The following is a 26,847-nucleotide window of genomic DNA, read 5'->3' as shown; positions in this document are numbered from 1 at the left end:
AAACTACAATTCTAAAACACCCTGTACTGTTTTCAACTCATGATTTAGGAATAAAGGTCCATTTTTTTTGTTATAGAATATGTGCTCTGCACTGCTTGAACTAATACTGCTGTCAATTATCCCTAAATACTGCTTCAAAGAGAAGGAAATTACTTTATTGCATATTTATCTTACATATATTCTAACACATGTGTACTTAATTACAAATATATATACCTTATATGAATATGTAATTGTACTTTGTAGTAGCTAACTAAAAGCAACTAGAATGATAATAACAAGGTCCTTTGATCTCTTGACTTCCTTAAAGAAGTAGGTTGAACGGATAGCAGCTGTTTATAGTGGTGAGATGGGAGGCAGTGTTTGGCTTCAGAAACACTCTTCCCAGCTTCTCTACTACGTACTGTAGTGTTTTCCTACCACTTGGAAGAGTTATCAACTTATTTCACTCTGTTAGGCCCTAAGCATCACATTTCATGCAAGAGGCTTTCTGATTTTCAGGATTCCCCGGCGATGCTCCCAGCCACTCTGCTGTCTCCAAACAACATGGGGTCATGATGCAAACTAAAACCACTTCCTTATAAGACCCGGAACTTTAAGGCCAAACAACTGCATATAAAATCTGTAGGCCACAGTTTTAAGACTACAGAACACCGTCGAAGTCTGGAATTTATGGAAATAGCTCTGCCTGTGTTTAACAGGTCTGTAAAGCAGCAAGTTTCTCCTGCTGAACGAAGACTCGCTGAAGAGCTTTTTGTGGTGCAAGACTGCTCCCTACTGGACACACTGTAGAACGACATATAAGACAAAGTGGAGGGGGAGAAAGTAAACAATTTAGTACAACAGCATGGACATTGTTTGCTGGCAGAAGGCACGCTCAGAGGCATGCAAAGATTTCAGAACACACGGGGGGTTGCAAGGCACTTTGTGCTTTAAAACTACAATGGAGTCTCAGGGTTTTATACTGTTTCCCATTTCCTATAGAGGTTTGTCTTCAGACAGATGTAAAGTGTTTTCTGATTCTCTCTCAATAATGTATTCTCACACTGCCAATCTCTATTTATTAGTTACATGCATTCCATAGAGAAGACACACTCTTGCTTTCTGGGGAGTGATCACAACAGTTCCATGGCGAGGCAACCTGGTGAAGTGGCGAAGAGAAAGGACAGTTCATATTTAGCACTCCCTGACTCTGTAAAGATTTTAAAATAGACCCACTCTAAGATATGCAATATAACATATAAAATATTTAGCATGATTCAGTTTTTATTTCTAAGCTGCATTTCTTCTTAGGAAACTTCCAAATATTTTGATTATAAAGCTCAGATGGTCGTCTATTTTGCAATAAAAAAAATCTGACTTTTCACTGGAAAATATATCCAATTAACACTGCAGTCTCAGTAATCTTGTTGACATGCCATGTTTTTTGAAATGCAGAGAATGGTTTTGAAATACACATCTATACGTTAGATTATTAGAAATACGTTAAAATGTATTTCCCTTCAATTATAAAGATTTTCAAGTGTATTTTAAATCTGAATAATTACGAATATTATGGTTGAAACACATCAACATTCTGTCACTCCATATGTACACATAAACATCCCAATATCCCTCCACGTGTTAGAAATGAGGCCAGGAAAACACACGGAAGGCGGAGTGAGCCCTCCTGCATCGTGCTAGGGATGCCACACGACAGTGTCGGCAGAAGTCAGATCTGCCTAAGGATCTCTACTGCTGCTATTTAGAAGCTCAAACCTTGCTTGCTGGTCTCCTGAGGAAGTTCCACACAGTTAAACACAATTTGGAGCATATGCAAGTTGCATTTTAAAAAATACGATGTAAACAATCTTGTTTCGAATGATGTAATACTAAGTGTGATGTATCTTTGCAATAGTCACAAGTAATAATCTTAGGCAAAGTTCACTTAGTAAGAGCTCAAATAACCTCTGAGCTATACTCTGAATCCAAGACTAGTATTCCAACACCTCATTCTACTGAGGCTTGAACCCTGGGCCTTCTGCACATAAAACAGAGGTAATAACTACCACACTGTGGAGCTGCTTTGTGCATTCAAATGATCATGCAGGATCATTTCCTCTCAGCCTGAAGAAAGCTTTTTCACTATGAACACACACACACACACACACACACACACACACACACGTCCTATAAACACTAGTAAAGATAATTTTATAACTTAAAAAAAAAGAACTCAAACAAACAAAAAACTGTTAAGGAAGATCAGTTTGCTTGGGGAAAAGCACCCTATTTTGTTGTGATTTGCAGGCAGCTGTGTGATGTTCAGCATCTTCTACTGATGCATGAATTTCAAGTTAGATGGAGGAGCATATGAGGGAGAGGCTACGGAAGCACGAGCAGCGAAGGTGCTAATCTGCAGCACGCCACCTCGCACCAGCCTTCCTAAGGAGTAAAGGTTGCTCTATGGTGTTTAATTGTATATAACCATAACCTATAATATAATTATGAAATGATTAAATGATCTCAATTTTATTTTAATTAAATAGCTAATCTTTTTATTAGAAATGGGTCTCTATAATTACATTGTTCAAGAGAAATTTTATAAAACCGAGACCAGAGTCATAATTTTCAAAAGCAGATTCATAACAAGTTTCTAGGAAATGAATATTTAATACATCTAAAAATAGTTTTCTTCTTAAATTGATCTCTAAATTAGATTGTTGCTTCTGCAACTGACTCACTCTGTGTTCAGTCAGCGCCACTGAGAGCAGAATTACGAAGGGTCCTCGGGATAGGTGAAAGAGTCACTAACTAAAAGTTTTAAAAGTTTCATTTTTCATACTGCTGGCTTAGGTAGGCTAGCTTTTTAAGGCCTTGTTATTTAGCTAGCTCACATACGTGAGCCCTGCTTCCCACATAACACAAGGAAAAGCCACGACAAAGGCGCCAACATTCCTGTCGCTTTTTGGAGGATTTACCAACAAGATGTAAGCCCGAATAATAAAAACTGTTTTATGATTGGTAGGTTTCATCCTAAGGCTATCAGATCAAGTAAAATTATTGACCACTGAACATTATTCTGTTAATATTGCAATGTTGATAGAAGGTAGCCTACTATGCCGTGGATGTTCAAAAGTGGGCTGTGTCTGGGAAAATTGGCTATGATCTAACAATACTGTTCTTCTCAGGTCAGAGAATTCTACTCCCTACTTTCTTCTTATTTGTTATGTTTTCACATTTTTATACTACAAAGAATAACTTCTAAAACTAAATTCATGATATCAGCATGAATTTTAGTTCTATCGCACCCCTCTGCAACAAGGGCTACTTTTAAATTTATCTTACAGTCTCTGCAAAGCTTACCAGCAATATGCTTTCAGAAGAGGCCAGCCAATAAACTACACTAAAAATCACCCTGTTATAGAATCATAGTGATCTTTGGCATCCTTCACTATTTTCAAAGCCATAAAAGAACAGAAAATAAATACATGACTCACAAATTATCAATTATGAAAAACAATCTGGTTCAGAAAGCTTCACTAATATAAAAAGATGGATCACTTGTCACAAACCAATAAAGGCTATTGTTTGTGAATCCAATATTTGATTTTTATCATTTATATTAGGCAACTTAAAATGATTTTTAAACTACATTACTTTTTGAAAAAATATTATAAAGGTGAACACGGAGACTTGGGAGGGAAAACCATATGTAATCAGTCATCCTTGAAATAATTGATATTTTTCTATCAAATCCAGCATACAAATCTAAATTGAAAAGACTTGTTCTGCAAGATCAATGCCCTGAGAAAGCACTCCACTGTGTTCCAGAAGAAAAAGCATACCAGGAAGGTTAGCATGGCTTCAATGCCACCCTCTCTCTTTGTGTATTGTTCTGGTGGCTGGAGTTTGCTGCTGTGAGGCCTCCTCATGCGGAGAAGGCTCAGTGCTGGCTGTAAGGATGGTTTATTTCACTTCTCTTAAGGTGGCTCTCCTTGCTTAGCTTGCATCATAAAGAGAATAGCACAGGGAGGCTTTTTATCTTCATGATGAATTCACTTTCCTGTTATTTCATGTTGATCATTTCTTCATATTTATCATTTTTTAAATGAAAGAAGGGGGGGTATAATTCCCACCAATATTAGTAACCCTGAGAGTACCTAAGACCAGAAAGTTCCTCTGTGGTGCTGTCTGAGGGCTACCCCATTACTTTGTCTGCTCTCTAGTGTCTCATTTTAGATATTTTAATACATTTATAAGAAATGACTCAGATGTCTAAAGAAAATCAGAAGCACGCTATCTACAAGTCAAGGAAAAACAAGTGTTATTTATTTAAGGATGCTCATATTCCTACCCTTAATAACAGATTTGATCATCAGATTATCTTGCTGAGAGCTTGAGAGTTACAAAGGAAAATTCCAAGGGGTTGATACTGAGCACAACGAAGTGTCTGTGACATGTGGAATATAAGCAGAGGTAGCTGGGACCACAGGGCAGACAATGTGCTAATGTGATGTGCAGGTCAGGTGCACATCCATGGGAGTCAGAAGAACAGGAAGAAGCTTAATGGCGGGGAGGCAGGCGCAAGCTATGCAGTCATGGACTGCACGTGGTCCGACTAGTAAGATTTCACTTCCTTTTGTTGTACATACAAGTATGTAACAAACAGAAAAGACAGTGAGTCAGAATGCTACTTTATCTTCTTATACAAAACATGGATTTTCCAAATTTGTTTTGGGAGGAGTCACAGACTTTGTTTGAGGAGAGCTTTATGAGTGTACTTTGATATATTCCTATGTGGACACGGAAAAGAACTGAAAATTAGGCTGAGGAACGGAAAAACCGAGTAACTATTAAATTATAGAAACTGCTCTTTAAGTTTTTTAATAGAAAATGTGCTAATTGACTAGGTTGGAGTTTAGAATAAGTAATATGCTCAAAATGTTTGGTGACCTAGTTTTGTCTGATGTCCATGGTCAACTGCAAAACTGTAAAATTAGGTGTTTCCATGACAGCTATTGAGGTTACTGATGTCAGTGACCAACGTGAGAAATGAGTTTCACCCAATAATATGTGACCCCAGTTTTCGTGCTGTGTGACCTAAAGCCACGGAAGCTAAAGCTCGCCTTTTCTTGTCACATACTCCTAACACTCATTTTACTCTTAGCCCTGGAAAGCTAAACCAGAGTCTCGTGAAGAGTGCACAGAGTTCACTCCAACTGAGAACTGTCTCTAGCTATGAATTTGATTTTCTTATATCAGTGAAACAGCCACTACCCTCCGCGGAGGGCCGTGTCCAGGGCAATCTCACGAGGGATGCTCCTGTTTCACAATTTTTGGACAGGGCCAGTCTCTAAATTCTATATAGGAATTTTTTTTTAAAAAGGATTGGTGTTTTATCATCCAAAATTTTGGTCACCCCCCACTTTCCAATGTTAGTAGAAGCTAAAATTCAAAACAGGTGTTTGGTGCTAAAGCTGTAACCAAGCTATGCTGATAAGACTGCCCTCGGAAATATAATGGTTACACAGCCCCTGTAGAGCTCTAACAAACCCCCATTTTTCTTCTTTCTGCTCTATACAATGTGTTGTCTATTTGCACCCATTCAGGACTAAATTACAGATAAAGTTACAGCAAATTTGTTTTCTCAAAAAAGCAGTCAGCCCTAATATCCCCTGAGTAATAAAAACCTTGTCTTTCATTCAGAACCAGAACTGGCATAATTTTCTCCAAGAAACAAACTCTACTTCCTGTGACAATGGACCTGTTCTTAAAATTCTGAATGGGCTACAGCTCAATTTGCAGGTGTTCAGGTCCAAAGGTAAAAGGGCATTTGACCTCCCGACTGGTGATTGTTGCTGTGGTAGGTAACTTCAGTCTGCTAGTTATAGCATTTTATCAGATAAGCTGCCAGAGTTTTCAGCTCTGAATTACTGGTAGGCTCAAGTGAATCAATAATTTATCCAGATATCTCTCACTCATTCTGATGGTAGAAAGATACATACTAACAGTCTGCTGCAGCCATGGAACAGAGCCAGGGAAACATCATTTAAAAAGTAAGAAAAAGAAACCCATTTATCTATGTGAACAAAAAGTATTATGTAATAAAAACTTAATGGCTTATTAATTTTATTTTTCAACTGTGTTAGTGATCGGTGTGATGAGATATGAATCTCAATAAGGTCACTGTTGCAAATATAAAGACAGCGTTTAAAACTTTCAATATCAATTTTTAGGTAGAGTATTTGTGCTATCAGCATAATATAAACCATTGGAAAATATCCGTGTACCAAAGATGGTTGGATTAAATTGTTCAACTAAATTCTTCAAATATTTTCTTACTGAATTTCAGTATAAATTACTTTATAAACACAGGATTCAAATATATTTAAGGGCAATACACTAAGAGTATTGTTAATATAGCCTTATGCCATTAATCATTACCTGGGGAAAATTACATAGTGTTTTATACACTAATACTATGACATTTTTATTAACTCAGAATCCCTGTGCTAACAGTGCTGCACTAAACAAGTAATAATTAAAAAGGCAGCAAATATTAAAAACGCCTACTTAACATTCTTCAGTCCTGTTAAAGGGAACATAAGCTCTATACTGGAAACAAAACTCAGAACAGTATGCCTGTGGGTAAGACCACCACCACAACTTCTACCCAGCAGAATTAAGAGTAAGAGAGTGTGCAGTCCCACAACATCAAAAAGTATCTGTGAGCAAATTTAATTGTAAAAAGAGACTGTTCCTTGAAATATTTTAAAGTATATTTGCAGATAAGAAGCATCAGAAATTGGTTCCTTGCCCACTTTACCTCTCTCAGTCTAAGGCCTGGATACATGAACTGCGCCAGACTTAAAAAAGCTATGTGCAAAACTAATAAAGGCAGCAGATTCAACAGAAGGAGGACACACCCTGCGGTGACACTCAGATAGGGACAGTTTGCTCCCCCAGAAGAAACTGTTTCTCTTCTTCTTCCCAAGCCCCCCCCCCCCCGCCTCCATCTTGGTAAATACAGGAGATGTTAAAGGTCTGAAAGAAGATGAAAGAACATGTAAGAGAGAGGGAAGAGAAAAGAAAGTGATGGAGGAAGGGAGAGAGAGGGAGAGATTGAAACAAAGAGACAGAAGGGACAGAGGGATATGAAGGGAGGGAGAAAGGAAGGAGGAGGGGGAGGAAGAAAGGAAAAGGTTGGAGGGAGGTAGGAAGAAAGGGAGAGAAGGGAGAGAGGGAGAGAGGGAGAGAGGAAGAACAAGAAAGAAAGGGAAGGAAAAAGAGTAAGAGAAAGTGAAAGAGAAAGAGAACGATTGAGAAAAAAAATGTTACTGTCCTCCACCTGAACTCCTTAACCATTTACATTCAGCGCTCCTAAACTGCCAGGACTCAATTAACATCTCTGCCCTCTAGGAAAATGCAGAGAAATCAGAGAAGGAAACAGGAAATACTGGAGTGCTCCCTTTTTGATAGTTAAGATACAGAAAGACGTCCCCACACTGATCTCATTGGGTGACACAAATAATGAGTATGACTCTTCCGCGTGCTTCTCACAGAGGAGAAGAGGCAGGACTCCCCACTGCCTTAGGCGGCTGGCTGTACTGCCTCCATGCTCAGGCTCACCTGCTCCCACTCTGTGCCTTCATCTAATGCTCCTACAGCTTTAACTTCAAGTTCGTCACTAAGGGGTCATTTGAGCCAGTCATCCAATACAGCAGAACAGAATGAATTGGTTCCTCATTACTACAGGTAGCACCTGTAATCATGGATTTAAAAACTAACGAATATCATTTTTCAGTATACAATATAATCCATTTCTTCATTGCTTAAATTTAGGCTGGGCATTCTTATCAATTCGAAATAAAACTCAGGTGTTCTTAATATGTCACTGATACTTTTTTTGTTGGAATGATGGAATGCTTTTTCTTATGAATCATCCCTACTTTTAGGACCAGTGTAGAAAATTTCCCTCTATAACTTTATTAATTACCTTTCCATACTGATACAAATTTTGTAATATTATAGGCCTCAGAAACAAAAAGCTGTGTTGTGCCCATGAATATAATGCAAGCCTGAGTCATCCACAGGTTCCTTTACTTAAAAACTTCAAAGCAATTCCTAGGGACAATTTAATTTAGCTGTGTGCACTTCAGTAGCTCCAATAACTTGGAGCGCCAAGTTTATAACAACACCACTTCAAGTAATCTACATCAGAAAGTGAGAACCGCCGTACGCTTTCAAATAACTCTTAAAAATGGACCCCGAGTTTTGTTTTGGTTCCCCCCCTCATTCATAAGGGAATATAGTATTACATCATGCTGCTTAATTTTATGCTGAAAAATTGGGACCTATGGAATTTGAAGGGAAATTGGGAAGACAGTATCACAAGGGGTGTCCACTTTTGTTCTTTATTCGCTCCCAGGAGCTTGTACATGCCGGGCAAACATGTGCCATGAGTAGCGTCCTCAGAGCGACCAATTGTTTCAAGGGATTCAAACACACAGCCCTTTCCTAGCATTTGTTTAGTCTAATGGAAAGTTAAACCAGGGAAAAGTTCACCTAACCATCACTCTGTTGTTGTTTGTCAACATAGGTGCTTTGAGTCAGATACTCCACTCAATGATGATTCAGACTTGACACATGGGAAATACATTTTAGCTTTTTCCCCCTAATACTTAGAGACAAACTAACACTTCTTGTCACTGGTTTACCTGAAACCGAAGAGAGCTCTCAGGGTTCTGTGTCACTGCATTTCGCTACACAGCAGTTTGGAGAGCTGCAGTGGATGCAAGCTTCATTAACTGAAAAGTTCACCAAAGCATGGAGTACACACATAAGCCACACTGAGTGCTCATTTACCACAGCAAGTAGGGAATTTTCTCCCCAATATACTCCTTTACAGCAAATGCCAAGAGTCTGCAGTCCAATTTTATACCTCAAGACTTCCAGAGGACAATGCCAAAACCCCTTTTTGACTTAATCAAGTTAACTTGTAATCTTCTCCTTTTTATCTTTTTATTGCTGCTGTCTTTGAAATTACTATTTCTAGCAACTGGGGAGATTTATCATTGCTGAGTTAGGGGCTCATTTTTCTCTTTGCACTTTCAGCTTCTTCACTGTAAAATCATTTCCAAATACCCTTCTATATGTAATATTCAATGGCTTCACTACATTGTTGAGTGACCACGTGCTCTTTACTTTTTAAACCCCCTTGCCCTTGTCATGATGAGGCCTACTGTTTTGAGGATGGGGTTGGAATGGATGTATTCCTGGCATCTTCTGCACTAAGACATGAATCTATTTGCTCTACTTTCACCATGGGTTCCCTCCATTCTTTGAAGCTTGCTTAGTGGTATGCCATTACCCACGGCATTGCCATGATGGGGAAACATACTCCAAGGTCTAGGGGCCTGTTTCGCAGCACAGACAACTGTCTTTGGTGGTAGGCAGCCCATGTTAAAGGCATTGCATTTGGGTACATCCCAACTAAGGGTTAGGGCTTAGGGAAGAAACGCTAGAAAGCTCGTGATCGGTGTATTTGAAAGATTGGGGAAATAAAAGAATAAAAATGCTCTAAATTGGAGCCTCCTGGTTGAGGTATATGGTAGGTTTTTGAAACAGAAGAATTAATCTCTATTTAAAAGATTTAAGGAAGTCACATGCTGGCTCAACACTTTAAATATTGCTGCCTTAATAGAACATGTAAATGTGGCCACAGTTTTCCCTGAGAATCAACTATTACTTTACTAGTGTAACTTCAAAATAAAACATTCTCTGATAAAATTTGCTGCACTAATTTGTGGATAGTTAGTGGGTTACATTTATCCCTGGTAACCTATATTCAAAAGCTCTCTCCTACTGACTAAGAGAGATTGCTAAATTTGACATCATTTTATAACATAACTGGATAATTATTCCTCCTTCAAACACTTAAACCTGCAGAAGTTTCCTTGCAGAAGCTAGATAGAACACCAACTATAGAAAATACAGTATAATTTGTGTTTAGTGACATGAGATAAAAAAATCAAATAAGCATATATTGTTGATAAGTAGCTACAGTGAATTTTTATCTTAATGTTAATTTGCCATGCAGAACAGGCCAAAGAACACTGTATTATCTCCGTTTCCTTTCACCTTTCCAATGCAGAATTTAATAAAATGTGCTTTGAAAATCACGTAAGAAGACAGAGGGCTCAGTCAGTGAACTTGCTGCAGAGATCTGAGGACCTCAGTTCATAGAGAGCAGGAGGCAGAGAACACCTTTAAGTTAAGTCGGAGGCAGCTGGACACTTGTGCATCCCAGGAGCTCTCTGACCCAGCAGTCTACCCAATTGGCAAGCTCCAGGTTCAGTGGGAGATCCTGTCTCAAAAACTAAGGCAGAGAGCAATGAGGAAGACGATCAGTACTGACCCCAGGTCCACACATGTGTGCACGTACGTGTATGCACAAGTGCAAACACCTGCAACTTACACACTATTACTAATTAATACAGTGCAACATATGGATAAAATCCATGCGCCCTCATTATGAATGAGATCACACTACGTAGCACAGAATGATGTTCACACACTTCTCCATGTTGATGGAGCTCGTTTAAAGCACGAGTGGGGTTGAGATGTGGAAGAAAATCCTCTTGTGAGTTTGTATATTTTTCAAAACTAAACCAATCTTCCTGTGAAAGAGACTTCTAATGTAGTCGAGAATTTTGTAGAGACGTCACAGATGCCTTCTCTGAGCTGGACTGCATTGCGTGTAAACTATAGAAAAGCCAAGGTTGGCTTAGTACAACACCAAAGTGTGTACTAAGCCCTGTCTGGAGCGTCTCAGGGGGACACTTTCCTGTGAGGGCGCACATGGTGTGGGGCCAGAAAACAACCTTAGATGTTAACATCATTTCTGAAGGTCAGCACTCCCTGACAAGCTGTTTTTTACCTGTAATTTCTCTTATTTAAGTCTCTGTAAGATGATGTGAAAAAGTAAAAACCCAAGGACCAAATATAAACCAAGTTTTGCCATCTTGTGTCTTTTCCTCCCTGAAAATACAAACTGCCTTTCATTTCTCTCCAAATACCTATTTACAAGCCAGTGTGCTTCCTGTGTTTGCTCGTCACTCTTCTCTGCGTTTCTCATAGAGATGCTAACGGCTGGTGTGAACGCCTTTACTCGCCCGGGGATCTCTGCGGTGTTGCCCCTCGCTGAGTGTTGAACCTCTGTCATCACAACAAAAGCTGTTGATGCAGTTTAACTCAGCTGTCCAGCTCTTATTACTATGTTCAAATGTGACTAAAGGGCAGGGAAAGCGGGAACAACAGTACAGGAAAAAGTTCACCACTGATATTTCACGTCAGGCTCTCACTTGGTGAGCGATGAGCACACACTCTTAGGTATACCCTCAGAACTAGTCAGATTAGAGAAACAGGAGCAGACACGGCACTTCAACTTGCTAATGTTTGCTTAACGTAGAAGGGCGTGAAACCACAGAAAGACCTAACTGACCACTAGACTGAATTATGATTTGCTCTATTATAATTTACCACCATCTGCTGGAGGTATTGCTGTTATTTTATCAACTACAGTGAATCATATAATTAGCTCATTTAAAAATACTTTTCTTTGAACACTACTTTAAGTAATGAGGGTTGAGATGCAAATGAATTGCCACTTTCCTCAACAAGCGTGTCCCTTGATTTAAATTGACGTTTGAAAGTATGTAGAAATTCCTCGAGGAAAAGAACTTTAGGAATCTGGAGACAAACAGACATTTTTTTTATTCGTTTCAAATATTTTATGATTGCTAGTCAGTCATTTGTGAACTAAGTGGTTTTAAGGGACCTCATAATTAATACAAGATGAAATGGGACAATGCCCAACCAGGAAAAACAAAATAAGCACACTGCGAGAGTGAGCTTTGGTGCCTGTGCTCCAGCACCACCCCAACTCTAAAGCTCTGAGCAGGTGGCCTCTTGAACTTAACGTAGTATCCTGCTTGCGCTGGTAACGTTCATACTTAATGCTTACTTATGGTACAGAATAGCAACACATGCCTTGGCAAAAGTGAAATGGTTTTACCATTCCTACCCGCAGTATGAAGCTTTCCCGGATGATGGCATGGCACCATTCACACTAGAGGATAAATGAGGGAGAGCTGAGGTCGTCGAAACCCTGAGTATGAGCTGCCTCCAGGATTCAATTCCTGCTCTTGTAAATATAAAATAAAATTTAGGAGGAATATGCTTTTCAAAGCATAACAGACCCAAGGTTTATGTGATTATCTCCCTCAAAGACCAGAAAGTCTGTTTGTGGACATCTATTACGGTAAACCAAAAGGGCACCAGCATCGCTCAAAAAGAAGGAAGCGTGCCTTTGACCGAGTGCTGGGTCTAATGTATAACACTACAAACCAAAGGGAGAGTGACCGCATGTATGCTGGTCTCCACGCTGACCGACAGCAGTTCCCTCTGGGAGGGCTTCAGGACATGCCCCGTTCCTTATCACCTGGCTTCCTGTGCCTCCAAAGCTTGGGGTTGACTTTAGCTAATGGTGATCAGTTCTGAAACTCTACATATTCTAAATGATGGCTTTTCCCAGGAAGTTCTTGCAGTTGTAAGACTTTATACACAGTGTGAAAGAAAACTCAATCTATTAACTTTTTGTATAATCAAGGATGATATTTGAAGAAAAATTCTCACCAGGAATTCAGATAAGTTTGGGGAGAAGTATTTTGAATATCAATTTTCCATATGAATCTTGCCTTCAGCCTGTTAGAAATTGATAACTGTCAACATTTTGGACTATGTAAAAGGAATTTTAAGTAACTTTAGAGGTATAGAGTTTCCTAAATCAATAAAATGCTAGGCAACTGTTTTTCTTCACACATTGGTGAAGTAAAGTTCAACATAACTTAAAATTGATGTACATTGTAGGTATAGTTTTCTAAATCACACAAGTTTACTGAGGGAGAAAGCATATGTTATGAATGGTGGGTAAAAGACTTGGGGAAAAATTCATGAGCACACAGTCAAGACTGCCACAAGTGCGTCATGTTTCACGGGTGCTGTTTCTCTGATTTTCAGGGCTTCTTCATTGCTGTGGGGAAAGTAAGAAAATGTGTGCCTGGAACAGTTTCCTTTTTTGCTAGCTCTAAAAAATTAATTGCAACAACAAAAATGCTCCTATAAAAATAATTTGAAAATTGCCATAATTTTGTTGATGCCATATTACTGGTATCTGTTAAATTTCCCAAATGGAAATTCCTGCTGTAAGTGTAAAGCGCTTTTCACTAGATCTAGCATAATGACTCTGCATCTTCTATGTACGCTAAGACTTGGACCTCAAGTTATGCAGAGATGCCTGTATTTTCACGTTGGCATTTCCCCTTGAGTAATGTGGCCTTTTTAGTCCCTAATAATGAAGGCCAGTTCCAATGCCTTTATGGCTTGTGCTAATTGTTAGAAAACTCCCTAGCTTGTTTAATAGCATCAGGCTCCCTCTACAGAAGACACATAGCAAATCATGCTGACTGCTCTTCATTCCCATCACCCGCTCAAGGTCAGGTCCTCTTCTTGGTCCTGTGGTTTCTTCATTTGATCCATTAAACTTTTTAACATTTGCTTTTACATATCTCCTGCACACCACTCTATGCATGTATCATCCCTGTTTGTTTTCTCTACCTCCACAGTGGCCCAGCTTTTCTGAGAAAAACTGTGGTCCTACAATAGTCCTTTACAAAAGTGTGGATTGAGTGAAGTTAGGACACGATTGTCTAGAAGCAAAGGAGAGCAGATATTGGAAAATGCGGAGAAAGGATAGATCATGGACCCGTATCTATAATGAATTACTATTCACACACACACACACACACACACACACACACACACACACACACACTCACTCACTCACAGGGGGATGCCAAAGAAAGGGGTGCAAAACTAGGGCCAGCATCTTACTAGGAAGCCCGCCAGGGGTTGGCCGGAATAGAGGGTTGGAGCCAACAGCTCCTCAAATAGGAATGAGTGTATTTTATGGCTAACAGCTACGCATTCAAACATGCCATTTGTAATACAGGGTGCCATGAGGAGCTGATATCTTGTCATTATTCATGTTCGTTCTTCCTCTAAGTAAAATATGTGTTTCCTGTTAGTTATTCTGTGTGAAATTGTACTTTAAAGGCAGGAGGACATTTTTGATAATGCACATCTTAAGACTTTTCATTAAAGTATCAAATTTAAATTCTACCTTTTGTGCACTCTGACATTTTTGTCTGGCATTTTCATTAATTTTGCGACATACATAAATGTAGCTGAAATGTTAACTGATCAATACTTTGTCTCTCTCATGTAGCACCAGGGTTTCACTCCCCAAGGACCACACAGCAGAACAGAAATTAAATGTGTAAAATATCAAATGTTAATGTTAAACACAGCAGCACTTACTGTACAACGACAGAAAAGGCTAAAACAATTCCAAATGGACAGATGGTACCACAAATTATCTACAATCACATTTAAAGATTAAAGTTTGTCCTGCAGAATAACTCTCTGACGCACACTGAAGTGTGTCCTTTTACTGATAGCTCAGTTTTCCAATTATTTTTGTGCTCATTACAGTGAGAAATGACAGTACTAAAAAGAAAGAATGTGCTCTCTCTCTCTCTCTCTTTCCATTTTGCACTCTCTGACTTCCACAAGAACACAAATGTCTGGTCAAGAGCCTGATGACAATTAGTCCAATTTATGAGAGATTTCCAGGTCTGCAATAGCTGACTCCTCAGGACAAGCAGTGCCTTCTACACCATATGCAACAGAGCTCTCCTAGGAAGAAAATATTCATCAAAAAATTACAAAGCTAACTCACAGTGCTCAGAGACAAGGCTCTTCCCGAGCCTGTTTACTTCACTTTTGCCATTTCCTTCCCCAATGATTTCATCTCTATTTCCTGAGACCCCGGCAACACAACCCCGGTTGCGCTGGGAAGTGTGGTTGCTGTCTATATTTTTGACACTGAAATGCAAAATATGATTGTTTTCTTCCATTTTGACCCACTATTCTACGTTTATTTATTTTATTTTGAGAATTAAATTAGAAGAGAAAACCAACATGGAATAGGAAAAAATCATTTAAACATTAAAAAAACTTACTGATCTGGGTCTAAAACTAAGCCACATAATGGTTCAAATGCATGTCCTCCATGAGGCGGCTGCAGCTAGGGAAAAAAATGGGCCAAATGGAACCAATATTGTAATAATGGACTCATGCTCTGTCAACAGGGCCTGATGGGACAATATGTTTATAACAGTGGGTACTGCTTATGTTCATCTAAAGGAAGTCAGTTCTTTTCATCAAATTGTCCTAATAAGGCCAACTTCTGCAATGACAACTTAGAAACATCTTGATTTTAGATACCTGATTTACTCTCTGTAAGCTGGGCAAAAAATTTCACAGAGGTTTTCTTTTCTGAATTACAATGTGATTATAAGGTGCACATCTCAAAGGCTTCTATAGAAAAGAATATCTAGTGCGTGGTATAAGGTACTTTTATGTACCTCATTTTCTTCATCTATATGCTGGGAAAATAATAGAAGCTACAGTATGATGTTGTTGAAATACTAAATCCTTTCATCACCTCCCCCCCGGGGGGAGCAGCCTTGCCAGGCCACAGAGGAAGACAATGCCGCCAGTCCTGATGAGACCTGAGAGGCTAGGGTCAGATGGAAGGGAGGAGGACCTCCCCTATCAGTGGACTAGGGGAGGGGCATAGAGGAAGAAGAGGGAGGAAGGATGAAAATGAGAGGAGACAAGGGAGCGGCCCACAGCCGGGATACAAAGTGAATAAATTGTAATAAATAATAATCATTGATATAAAATGCAAAGAGAAAAATATAAAATTCTCTAGTGCAAGAGTATTCTTAGATATTTATATATGAACAATAATTCCTTGGCATATAGGGCACCTGATAAATATTAATTCTTGTTTGTATTAATCTTTTTATATAAGAATTCAATCAACAATTAAGTAGATTATTGATAAGAGATTACAACAGAGTTTTGGTTTCATATAGAAATTATAGGGAAAATTGCTTTGCTAGTATTAACAAGTTATTATCATGATTTAACTACCTAACCATTATTTATTTGGAGTTTCTCCATACAAGAAAAAATTTTAGACTGGCAGCCTCATTGAAAAGATTTGGTTGGCCTTTTCTGCTGGAAGCCCACGAACCACTAGGTAGTCTTCACGGGATGGAAGAACACCATGAAGGCGCCGAGTTCTTGTGACCATAGAGGCCCAATTGGAGTCTAAGCAAAGGAAGGTTGGCTTTGTGATTCACTACTTCAATCACATTCAAAAAGTGCAGTAACTTTTTCTTTTTTCCAATGACATGGTTAATATTGTTTCTTCACATTTTGTCATGTGCTCTCTTGTTTCATCCCTGGCTTCAGTCCTGTCTCCTACCTTTCTCTTTCTTATCCCACTGTCTTTTTGGGCAAAGCTCTTGCATTTGGCTTGTGTTTTCTAGGACGAACACTATTACAGCTGGCTACTGGCTAAGGCAGGCACTGTGCTTTGCTTCCTCCCAGTGAGGTCACTGTAAGTTAGCTTACATGCAGCTACCTATGTCTCTCAGTTTCAGTGCCTTTATATATATATATATATATTTTTTTTTTCAGAAGCAAAAGAAGATGGTGAAAAAGGTCTGCCATCTTGAATTAATTTTACAAATGACCTTTGGAAGCAGGAAGAAGTTTATGCAGTTTCATACAACATGCTGTAATGCCAAATAATCCATAATGAATGTTCTTGAATAATGTCTTGATGTGATTACATACATTTTTATCTTTTCAAATTTCACTTACAGCTATGGAGAATGGAGTTAAAGACGGTCAATCAAAAATGGCAGCAGACATTTTCAGTCGAGTTTTATTGTTATTATAAGGCCACATAGAACCTGAAAGTAATGATGTAAAGTATATGCTTAATATCATAATGCCTCTATGTTAATAAAAATCAGAATACCCCCAAAATATTTATTATGTGAGAGGCATTAAAAGAGTATAGAGAGAAAAAACTATTTTTTCCAAACAATGATGACAGCGGTCACTTTCTTTAAGGAGACAACGCGTCTCTGGCAAGAAGGCTGCTTCCTCTCCAGTAACTTACAACACAAAGAGGCATTCGCAGGCTTTGTTCATGTGCTCAGACATTAGAAAAGTTCCGTACAGGGGCAGTGAGGAAGGCAGAGCTCTAAGATCTGAAAGCATACATTCATTTGAATGGCAACACTAAAAAAGTTGATTGTTACTCTAATTAAGGCCTTTCTGTAAGCCCTCATAATAATGTTTTGCAAAACTGGCAACTACAAGGAAGCATAAGGTGCATTTCCTAACACACACAAAATAAAGAATTTCAGAAAGCTGGACTTCACAGAAACTTCAAGTAAAACACTGAACAAGCAGAAATAGACTGAGTGGAGAGGCTCCTGGCTACGCGGAGAGGAAGAACCTTTTTTAGATTTTTCTGCCCTTGCCAGTTGGCCTACCATCAGGTCTGAAATAATCAGTGTAAAAGGGTACAGGATGAACCTTGTGAGGAGAATATTTGGGTCGATTACATTCTCACTTGTGACTTTTTGAAATCTAGAAACCACAGAAACATCTCTTAAATAGGTCACATCCCTTTCTGCTTGAGTCACATATTACAGTCTTCTCAACCAGCATTCTACTGTCAGTGATGTTTCCATTTTGACACAATACTTACAGAATGAATAAAATCAAAACGAGGATGACCAAGGCTGTTACCACTGTCATTGTTTTGCACAGAGAACTTTTTTTTTTTTGGCTTTCCTATTGGGATCTAGAATTGTACAATATGCAAAATTTTACTTTATAAGTGTCAGAGAAAATTATACTTTGGCTGAGATGTCTTGTGTTCCGGAAATCTGAGGAATATATTCTTGGATTCAGACCTTGAGCAATCCATCAGGTTCCTGCCCACAGCAAATCTGTCCAGTCAAATCTCAAAATAGGAGTTTTTAAATGGCTCTATCAACATAACTGTTACTATAGCCACAGAGACGTGGAGCTAAGACCACTGAACGTGGTGAATAACAATGGACGAGTAATACAGTATGATCATACCACAAAAGCAGCAAGACTCCGTGGGGGCGAGTCCCAGTCAAAGCAACTATTGACGTAGTACGCCGCATTTACAAGCACCATGACACAACGCTTCGTTCTGATAAAGTTTCGTAGAAGCAGCTGTAAAGACAATGAAAGCAGTATTAGAATTTACAAGACAGAAAACAATCAAGTGCTTTCTGATCGTTCTTCAAGCTCCTGGTGATTTAGCAAGGATCCAGAAAAGCATACCACGCTGTTTGTCTTACTAGTTAGAGGAAAGGAAGTTTTAGGAGAAAGAATAGAAAGAACTAGATGGGATGGATATTTTTGTGGCTAAATATATATTTAAAAATAATGTTTTCATATAAGGTGGTATGTTTGCTCATTAGAAAAAACCTATTTACAAAATTGTGGATCTGTATTGATTTTGATCTCTTTTGTTTTAAGGTAAGTTAAATGTTTAATTTTCAAGATGTTTCAACATGAGTTCGCTACCTTAGAATGTTTTGATTTGAATCTCAGAGAAGAACCTGCTTAATGTTGCTTATTATAGGAAGCACCACAGTTTCAAACACTTTCATCATTTGGTAGGATTGATCCTGTCTTAGACTCACACCTCCCTACACATTAAATATACCCTGTATTTTTTCATTATTTTTTTATGATTTTAGAGTTAGAAAATGCTTATAGTAATCAAGTATGTTGAAAAATCTCTTATTAGAAAAAGTATGTGTGATAACTGATACAATTTAAATTTAAAATAAAAAACAATAACATGAATTCAACAGTAAAAAGAATGCCTATGAACTAGATAATGGTTTAAAAATTTACATACAGAAACACAATTAAAATAATCATATGCCTGCAAGTTAATATATTGCTATTCTAAATGCACTTCAGTATCTGGTATTTTAAAGAAACAGCTATGTAAAATTAACTGAGTTCAAATGGCAAAATACATTAGTATAAAAATACATGTATGTATGTGCAAGGCAGTCATAACACATTTCTAAATCTGAAAATTTGTTCAGGCAGAGACCCTTTCTGTGTGTTTCCCTTCTTGGTTCCTAGCACTTTTCTTAAAGAACAAATTTTATTATTTTTATCTATAATTATAGAGAAATATAATATGGTTATCTATTTCCATAGGTATTTCATTTGTAACACACATTGCTTAACACCAAAATTCTCATTGTTTTGTGGTGAATTTATTAGATTAAAAATAAAAAAATATTTTAAAGTTTCTCATTACACAGAAAATTCTCAAACATTTCACAGTAGAAGTCAGCTCAGTAGCTTTATAGCCATAATGAACATATTTCATTTTAGTTTTGTAAACTGTATTAAACATTTTTTTAAAAAAGGATAGGTATCACTTTTTCTTAATTTGATATTAAAGCAAATTTAAAGTTACTATTGATAAATACGAAGGGTAATTTATAACAGATTCATAAAAGAAGTATCAAAGTTCCTGGTTTTTCTTTTAGTAGAAGATGTCAGTGAAACTTCACTTCTGACTGTCCATTGTTAAAATCTAATTAAAGGATGGTCCCTCACTGGATTAGAGGGAGGGCTTTACTCTCTGAACACCTGCAGCACACCTGTGGGTGGTCGCACAGGCCATCGGATGCTGGACCTACAGCGGCCCTTCTCCTTTCTCACCACCTCGGTTCAATGTGTTAGTGTGGTTTCGACCTTGCTTGATTTTGTTAAGAAAGGAAGAGAAGGAAAGAAAGAGAGAGAGAGTGAAAGAGAGAGAGAGAGAAAGAAAGCCATTTTCAGTATGTAGGTGATCAAAATTTCCACAGACTTCCCCCCTCCAGACTTCCAAGGTTTATTTGAATCTACTTAGATGCTTTACAGATACAATCAGTTCTTCCCAGAGGGATTAATCTTTCTTTGCTTTTTACCTGTTTAGAGAGTCTGTTCTCCTCTTCAATGTACTTCTGCTCTTTGGGTACTAATGTTCGTAAGCTGGCTTTCACCTATACATCAACACATGTGTCTGTTATGGGTTCATACATTACAACTGTTTACAAGTTTTTTGCAGGCAGTTCAATTTGCAGTAATTTCTAAAGTTTCAAAGGCCTGGCTGCTGTGCTCATAAAATATAAATGTGTACAGTTGCATTTGCATGCGTCCCCTCTCAGCAGCCAGCGAGCAGGCAGCCGCGGAGCCCAGGCGGCCGGCAGCGGCAGAGGCAGCCGCAGCAGCCTCAGCCCCACTCTGACGGAAAGCAAGCGTGGGTGTGCCAAGCAGGGCCAGAAGCATATTCTCCGGGATACATCAAGGTTTAGAGAAAATGAGGAATGACAGAAATTCTCTACAAATCAGGAACAAAAGCTTTCATGAAACTGAACTCTTTAGCAGTACAAAAAAGCCAAAGTTAAGACTTACAGCATTAAAAATCACATCTATTTCAAGATAGATGACCCCCTTTGTTGGCCCTGTCAGCTGCTTGTTTTTCAAGACGTAGGCTTTCTGTTCACCATTTTGAATCTGCGGGAAAAGGACATGACAGCCGTCTGTCTCGCGGTCTCCACTGAATACACTCCCCCGGTGACCTTTGACCCCCAGCTGCTGAAACTGACAGAGAACCCAAAACAACTGTGGCAATTCTGACAAGTACCTGTTCATTACCAGGATCAAGTCTGTCAAGAAAAATTAACTATCATGGGATTCAACATGGCCGTGCATTGAGTATGTTAAAAATTTTAGTGTTATTACAGACCTTGCTGAGAAATGACAGACATGGGGCTGAGTTTTTTTTTTTTTTTTTTTTTTTCTTCTTCTTCTTCTTCCTTGAGCAAAAGCAACACAGAAGAGTGTACCAGGTGAATAAAACTTACAGACAGCAATGGTATAGCGACCCTGCCCAGAAAGTCGGCGCTCCGGTCACGATCTTCATCATAAACTGTCACTTCAAGAACGGAATGGATATCTTTAATGTTGCTGCACAATGAACATACCCAAGGAAAAAAAGAAAGATTCCATTAGTGTGAAGCAAAGCTAGACTGTTTTGAAATTTCAGATAGTACCAGCTGGTTTTTGTATCTGTATTTTCACGTGTATTATTTGCACACAGACAGAGTAAAAGCTGACAGAATTCCCAATAACGCAGTTAAGATGACAGCACCAAGGGTCACATTTTAACTTTCAGTTATATTTTTAATGACTTATAATTTTTGATCTGGATATGCATAGGATAAATTACTGAAAAAAAATCACTAAGTATCCCTGCAATCTTTAGGCTTTTCTGCTCTTCTCATTATAACAATAAATCATAAATCTCATAACTCTGACATAAAATTTCACAGGGTTTGCTATCAGTAGAAGTTACAATAGGTTTAGGAACTGTTATTATTTTATAATAAAATAACATACATATTTTTTAAAGTTCTCACTGATACACTTGTTAAATTTGTATTAGGTTTGTAGCAATCGCAGAAAAACAGAAAATGTAGCATTGATAAGTATAGTACTATCCTTGAATTTTGAAATTATTTAATATTCCAGTAAGCTTCAAAGAAAATATATGATAGTAAAAACTGTATGGGTTCTTCATATTTCTGTTTCAAGAAAAAGAAGTGTCAATGGTTGGCAGCATTTATATTTTAATCAAATCGTTTTCCAAGAAAATATGAATTAAGAGAAAACAAAAAAGAATATATTCATTACTGAAACACCACAACCACACATGAAAAAGAGGCTTTGTCAGGGTACAATCAATTAATCGCTTTGATAATAATCAAACCTATTCATTCAATTATGTGTTCTAGAGAAAACACTCTCCACAGTCCTCTTAGGCGTGCAAGCCTCCTGACTGTGCTTTCGTCTCTCATAAAAATGTGGAATTCCTTAAAAATAAATTGGTCAGATAATTGAAGCTGATTAGTTACTGGCTCTTAAGCAGAGACATTATAAGGAACTAATGAGGAATTTAGCGGTTTTTCATGTACAAGAAATAAAACCATGTTGGAAATCTGTTAAGTACTTCTGCTTGGAGTTTTTCTTTGTGGAAACCCTTCTCTGCAGTCCAGTTTTAAAAAAGGGACACAGAGGCTGCTATGGTGCATCATGCAAACAGCGTATACAGTGCACAGGGGAAAAGATTCACAAACTTTTTAAAACAAAAGGAAAATTAACTCAGGGGTTGTTTTGAGAGCTAGCACAATGCTTAATGTCCTTATTGTGCTAAAATGAAACAAGCCCAAACTGAGCATCTGTCCAATTCCCGACTGGAGTGTTTGCTGATTTCAGTGATGGAACAAATAGAGCTTTGTCCTTCTTGGTGTCAATGCAATTGGGAAGAATTTCAATAGCAAATATAAAAGGAAGAAGCAGTATGCAGATTCAGGGACGGGAGCAGAACCCTTAGTCAGGCCACATAAAAAGCACAGGAGGAAAAAAGTAGTGAAAACAAAGAAAAGGGACATACCCACTCTCCCAAGTTTCATTCTCCAGAAGGTAGGAGGTTTGAAAATCTATAATTAGCAAAGGCAGGCAGATGTGTTGCATTCTGAAGCAGAGAACACACGCACGCACACACACACACGCACACACACACACACACGCACACACACACACACGGACATACACACGCACACACACTCACACACACGGACACACACACGCACACGCACACACACTCACACACACACACACTCTCGCTCTTAGGCAGCACAGAGCGATGGCTACTTACAATGTGAAGACTTTGTTCCAGTCGGGGCTGAGGTTTTTGCACACACACATACACACACACACACACACACACACACACACGTACACACACACACACACACACACACGCACACGCACACACACTCTCGCTCTTAGGCAGCACAGAGCGATGGCTATTTACAATGTGAAGACTTTGTTCCAGTCGGGGCTGAGGTTTTTGTACACACACACGCACACACACACACACACACACACACACACACTCACACACACACACACACACGCACACACATTCTCGCTCGTAGCCTGCACAGAGCGATGGTCACTTACAATGTGAAGACTTTGTTCCAGTCGGGGCTGAGGTTTTTGTACACAGTGTGTGTGAGGAGCCTGTCGTTGTTCAGTTCCACCACACAGAACGGGTCGCTTTTACCTACGAGAGATCCGGGGTGGATGCTTTTAGCGTAGAAAGCCCCTGCATTGATGGTATCATGATCTCGTCCTTTGTGACCCCGATCCTCCCCAAAAAGTTTTATCATAAACAACAAATGAAAAAGCTTACAAGTTAAAAAACTAATCCCATCAAAACAGATGTAACTGGATATTAGCAATTGCTGTGATTTACAGAGATTTAGAACTTGAGACCAAAAGCTTGACTTTTGATCTTCAGTAATTTTTTAAAATTATTTTTATATTTATTAATTACAATTTATTCACTCTGTATCCCCCCTGCACCTCCCTCCCTCCTCCCCTCCCAATCCCACCCTCCATCTTCCCCACCCGTGTCCCTCTCCCAGTCCACTGATAAGGGAGGTCCTGCTCCCCTTCCCTCTGATCCTAGTCTATCAGGTCCCATCAGGAGTGGCTGCATTGTCTTCTGTGGCCTGGTGAGGCTGCTCCCCCTCAGGCGGAGGTGATCACAGAGCAGGCCATGGTACAGCTGCTATGAAAAAGTGTGCTGTGGCTGCACTGTATGCGTTCGTTGGTTCTATCACGAATGTTCTAACTATTCAGTCACTTTAACTTCATAACTTATCTGATTTACTAGGAGCTCATCACAGGGACTTCCAAATAAGTTTATTGTGAGCAAAATGACTATATTGCCAAGTAACAGCACTTCAGTCTGACTCTGGCTGAGTTGCTCTCCCCTGAAACATCCACGGGATTCCTAGAAAGTGAGTTTGCCCGCAAGGCTGGATGAGTCTGCTGCTTGGAACCTAATATCAACAGGAAGTCAAGAGTGGCATTACTTTCCCGATGTCCCTACAAAAACAGGGCCCGGACGTTCCCCATCCATAGCCATGCTGCTCTGCACTCGGATGACCACAGTTACACGTGGGAGTGCTCTCGATGGTCTTGTCAGATCATGTCTTGTCTTAAAAGAAGCCATGAAGTCAGAGACTCTGTGAGAACAGCAATGAATGCTCTTGATTCAGCATGTAATTTGTTTGATACCTTATACAAATGACAATGAATCAATATTTAGACAAAGCTGTCCAGAGGTCATATCTTTTAAACTACAATATTGATTTAGACTACATAGGAGGTTAATGTGCATATTATTAACTTTAATGATAAAGAACAATTGTTTTAAATGCATTGTGAACTGCAGCCACAGAAGTTTACACTTGTGTGAAAGCTTAAATATCATTCAAGGTTTCCAATTAATTTTTAATGGGAAAGAATTTATTAGCTATCAGTGACAGAGAAGCTGTGTATTCCCATACAAGAATATGTTTATTTTTCATAGGATGATACTTTAATGAGAGGGACAAGCTTTAACTCACCTTTAGTTTATTAATTTCATATTGCAAAAGATTAAGTGTGTGTGTTAATTCCATAGTCTCATATAACCCAACATAATTGCAAATTTGACATGATGGTGGTTCCCTCCGTTTTGGGTCTTGATGATTGTTTTCGGCAAAGAATGAAGAACTAACTGGTCTTTAATGTCTGGTGAAAGCTTTGCCACCCTCTTTGCCCCTCCCTGCCCAGTTTGATGGAATCTGGCTCTGATCATCTCCACTCTCATTTCCAACTGTTGCACACTATAAAAGACAGTGCTGGAAATATTTTGTTCATTAAAACACATTGTAATCGGTTTCACTTGTCACTTTGGTAACTTAATTTTATTTCATAGAATTCTGATACCAGCATACAAAGGAAGCCACAAATAGCTTTTGGAAAATATTTATATGTAAACCTCTAGGCAAGATTTTTTCCAATAATAATGCCACATCTTAGTTATCAGCAGATAACAAACACAGGAAAAATGATGTAATTTAGATTACAGACTCACATAGTTGACAAACCTTCCTTGCTCTATCACGATCAGTATTGTATCTGCTAGAAAACTAGTAATGTGCAGAACAATTGAAATCATTCCTGTCCTCATGGATTTTGGATTGAAGAAGATGACTCCATTCCAGCTTGTTTCAGGTGAGTGTAATGTAGAGTGCTTGCATGCATAGAATATTCAAGGGATGGGAGAACATGTCTGGCTGGAAAAATGATGCAGAGATGAGGTAACAGAGGGAGCTGGGCTCTGCCTGGAGGAACCAAGACTGAAAGGGCTGGAGAAGTGGCTGTGCCCGCCTTGCAGGCACTACCCAGGAAGCCAGATGACGGGGTTACATGGGAATGTGTGTGCTAGGTGATAGGCAGCGATAAAGAAAACAGCCATGAAAAACACAGCTCTCACTCTCACAGGAGAAGGTGCTGTGAAGGAATTTGAGTTGCTAAATGATATGAGCTGATGCTATCTGAAGAATAAGGTAGAGGCCAATGAGAGTGCTAGAGAGACCAGCAGGAGCCAGTCCCACAATCCAGGTGCTAAAAGGTGACTGGATTCTGTGTGTCTTTTGAAAGTAGAAGCATTGTAATTTTATCAATGTTAGTGCTAAACTCTCTAATATGTTTTTATATCCAATATAATGCCGATTGTGGCATTACTTGCAGATGGAAAACAATTCACTAAGCTTAGCTCAGTCATTTTATTTGGGATTGTGGGTAGAAAAAGCAGTCAGCAACGCGTCTTAATTCTAGTCTATTTATCTCTAGAATTTTGCAAAGAAGAGAAAAGAAAGTTTGTTTTAAAAACCACAGGCAACCGAGGAATACAGAGTGGTAGAAACAGCACCCAAGGAAGAGCTCACCAGTTGGTTGTCCAGTACCAAATGATCAGCCCTGAAAACGTACAGCTGCATAACATTGTACAGATTGAGTAGGTTGGGTTTAGGAATCTGTGCATGAAATAACAGTTACTGAGAAGAGGCCATGGGTTGGAAAGAGAGCAAGGATGGGTATATGAGAAGGTTTGGAGGGAGGAAAGGGAAAAATAATGCAATAATCTCAAAAATAAGGGATGTAATAAATAGATAAAGAAAGTTTATTGACATTTTATTCATCTTTTTCTAAAAAGGAATCTTTTTATTATATAAGCAATAGATGCAATGTCAAGTCTTTGAACACGAGTCTTTTTTCACTAGCTTAGAAAGCACCTCTGTGTAACTCCCCTTCTTGGTTTCCCAAAGTGAGGGGAACAAGGACTATTTCTAACAGGAACTCAATGACTGGCTCTTTGGTCTCCCCACCCCCGAAGGGAGGAGCAGTCCTGTTAGGCCACAGAGGAGGGTTTTGCAGCCAGTCCTGAAGATACCTGATAAAACAGGATCAGATGAATGGGGAGGAGGTCCCCCCTATCAGTGGACTTGGAAAGGGGCACGGTGGAGATGAGGGAGGGAGGGAGGGACTGGGAGGGAATGAGGGATCGGGACACGGCTGGGATACAGAGTTAATAAAATGTAACTGATAAAAAAAAATAAAAGAATGGAAAGAGAAAAAAAAGAAAAAAAAAAAAAGAAAGCACCTCTGACACTGTGTGATCAAGGGCAGTTACAAACTACCATCAGTTTCAACAATAGCAAAGTACACAATGAACGTCCATCACTTCACATTAATAAGCACACATTACAGTTTTACCTTTAAAGAAGTAGCTACAGGCAGTGTACTGACTTGTCTTGCTAAATGCTGCTTTAAAATACTGGCTTTTCAGTTCGTTAA

General features: G+C 38.9%; 1 protein-coding gene across 6 annotated transcripts in view; it reads right to left on the bottom strand.

Moving 5' to 3' along the window:
* The window catches only part of Mctp1 (multiple C2 and transmembrane domain containing 1), a 564,452-nt gene that overhangs the window by 137,225 nt on the left and 400,380 nt on the right, over nt 1–26,847 (bottom strand). For 5 of the 6 annotated variants that reach the window (XM_060383587.1, XM_060383588.1, XM_060383589.1 and 2 more), the window contains 5 exons: nt 23,116–23,218; nt 20,955–21,057; nt 20,503–20,604; nt 20,016–20,090; nt 18,124–18,243 (listed from right to left, as the gene is read on the bottom strand). In XM_060383587.1, the coding sequence (XP_060239570.1) occupies nt 18,124–18,243; nt 20,016–20,090; nt 20,503–20,604; nt 20,955–21,057; nt 23,116–23,218 (503 nt within the window). The remainder of the gene's footprint in view (nt 1–18,123; nt 18,244–20,015; nt 20,091–20,502; nt 20,605–20,954; nt 21,058–23,115; nt 23,219–26,847) is intronic. The other variant, XM_060383590.1, reaches the window with a different exon arrangement.

This window comes from Meriones unguiculatus, chromosome 5 (assembly GCF_030254825.1).
Source record: "Meriones unguiculatus strain TT.TT164.6M chromosome 5, Bangor_MerUng_6.1, whole genome shotgun sequence".
Taxonomy (NCBI): domain Eukaryota; kingdom Metazoa; phylum Chordata; class Mammalia; order Rodentia; family Muridae; genus Meriones; species Meriones unguiculatus.
This window is presented reverse-complemented; position numbering and strand designations above follow the sequence as displayed.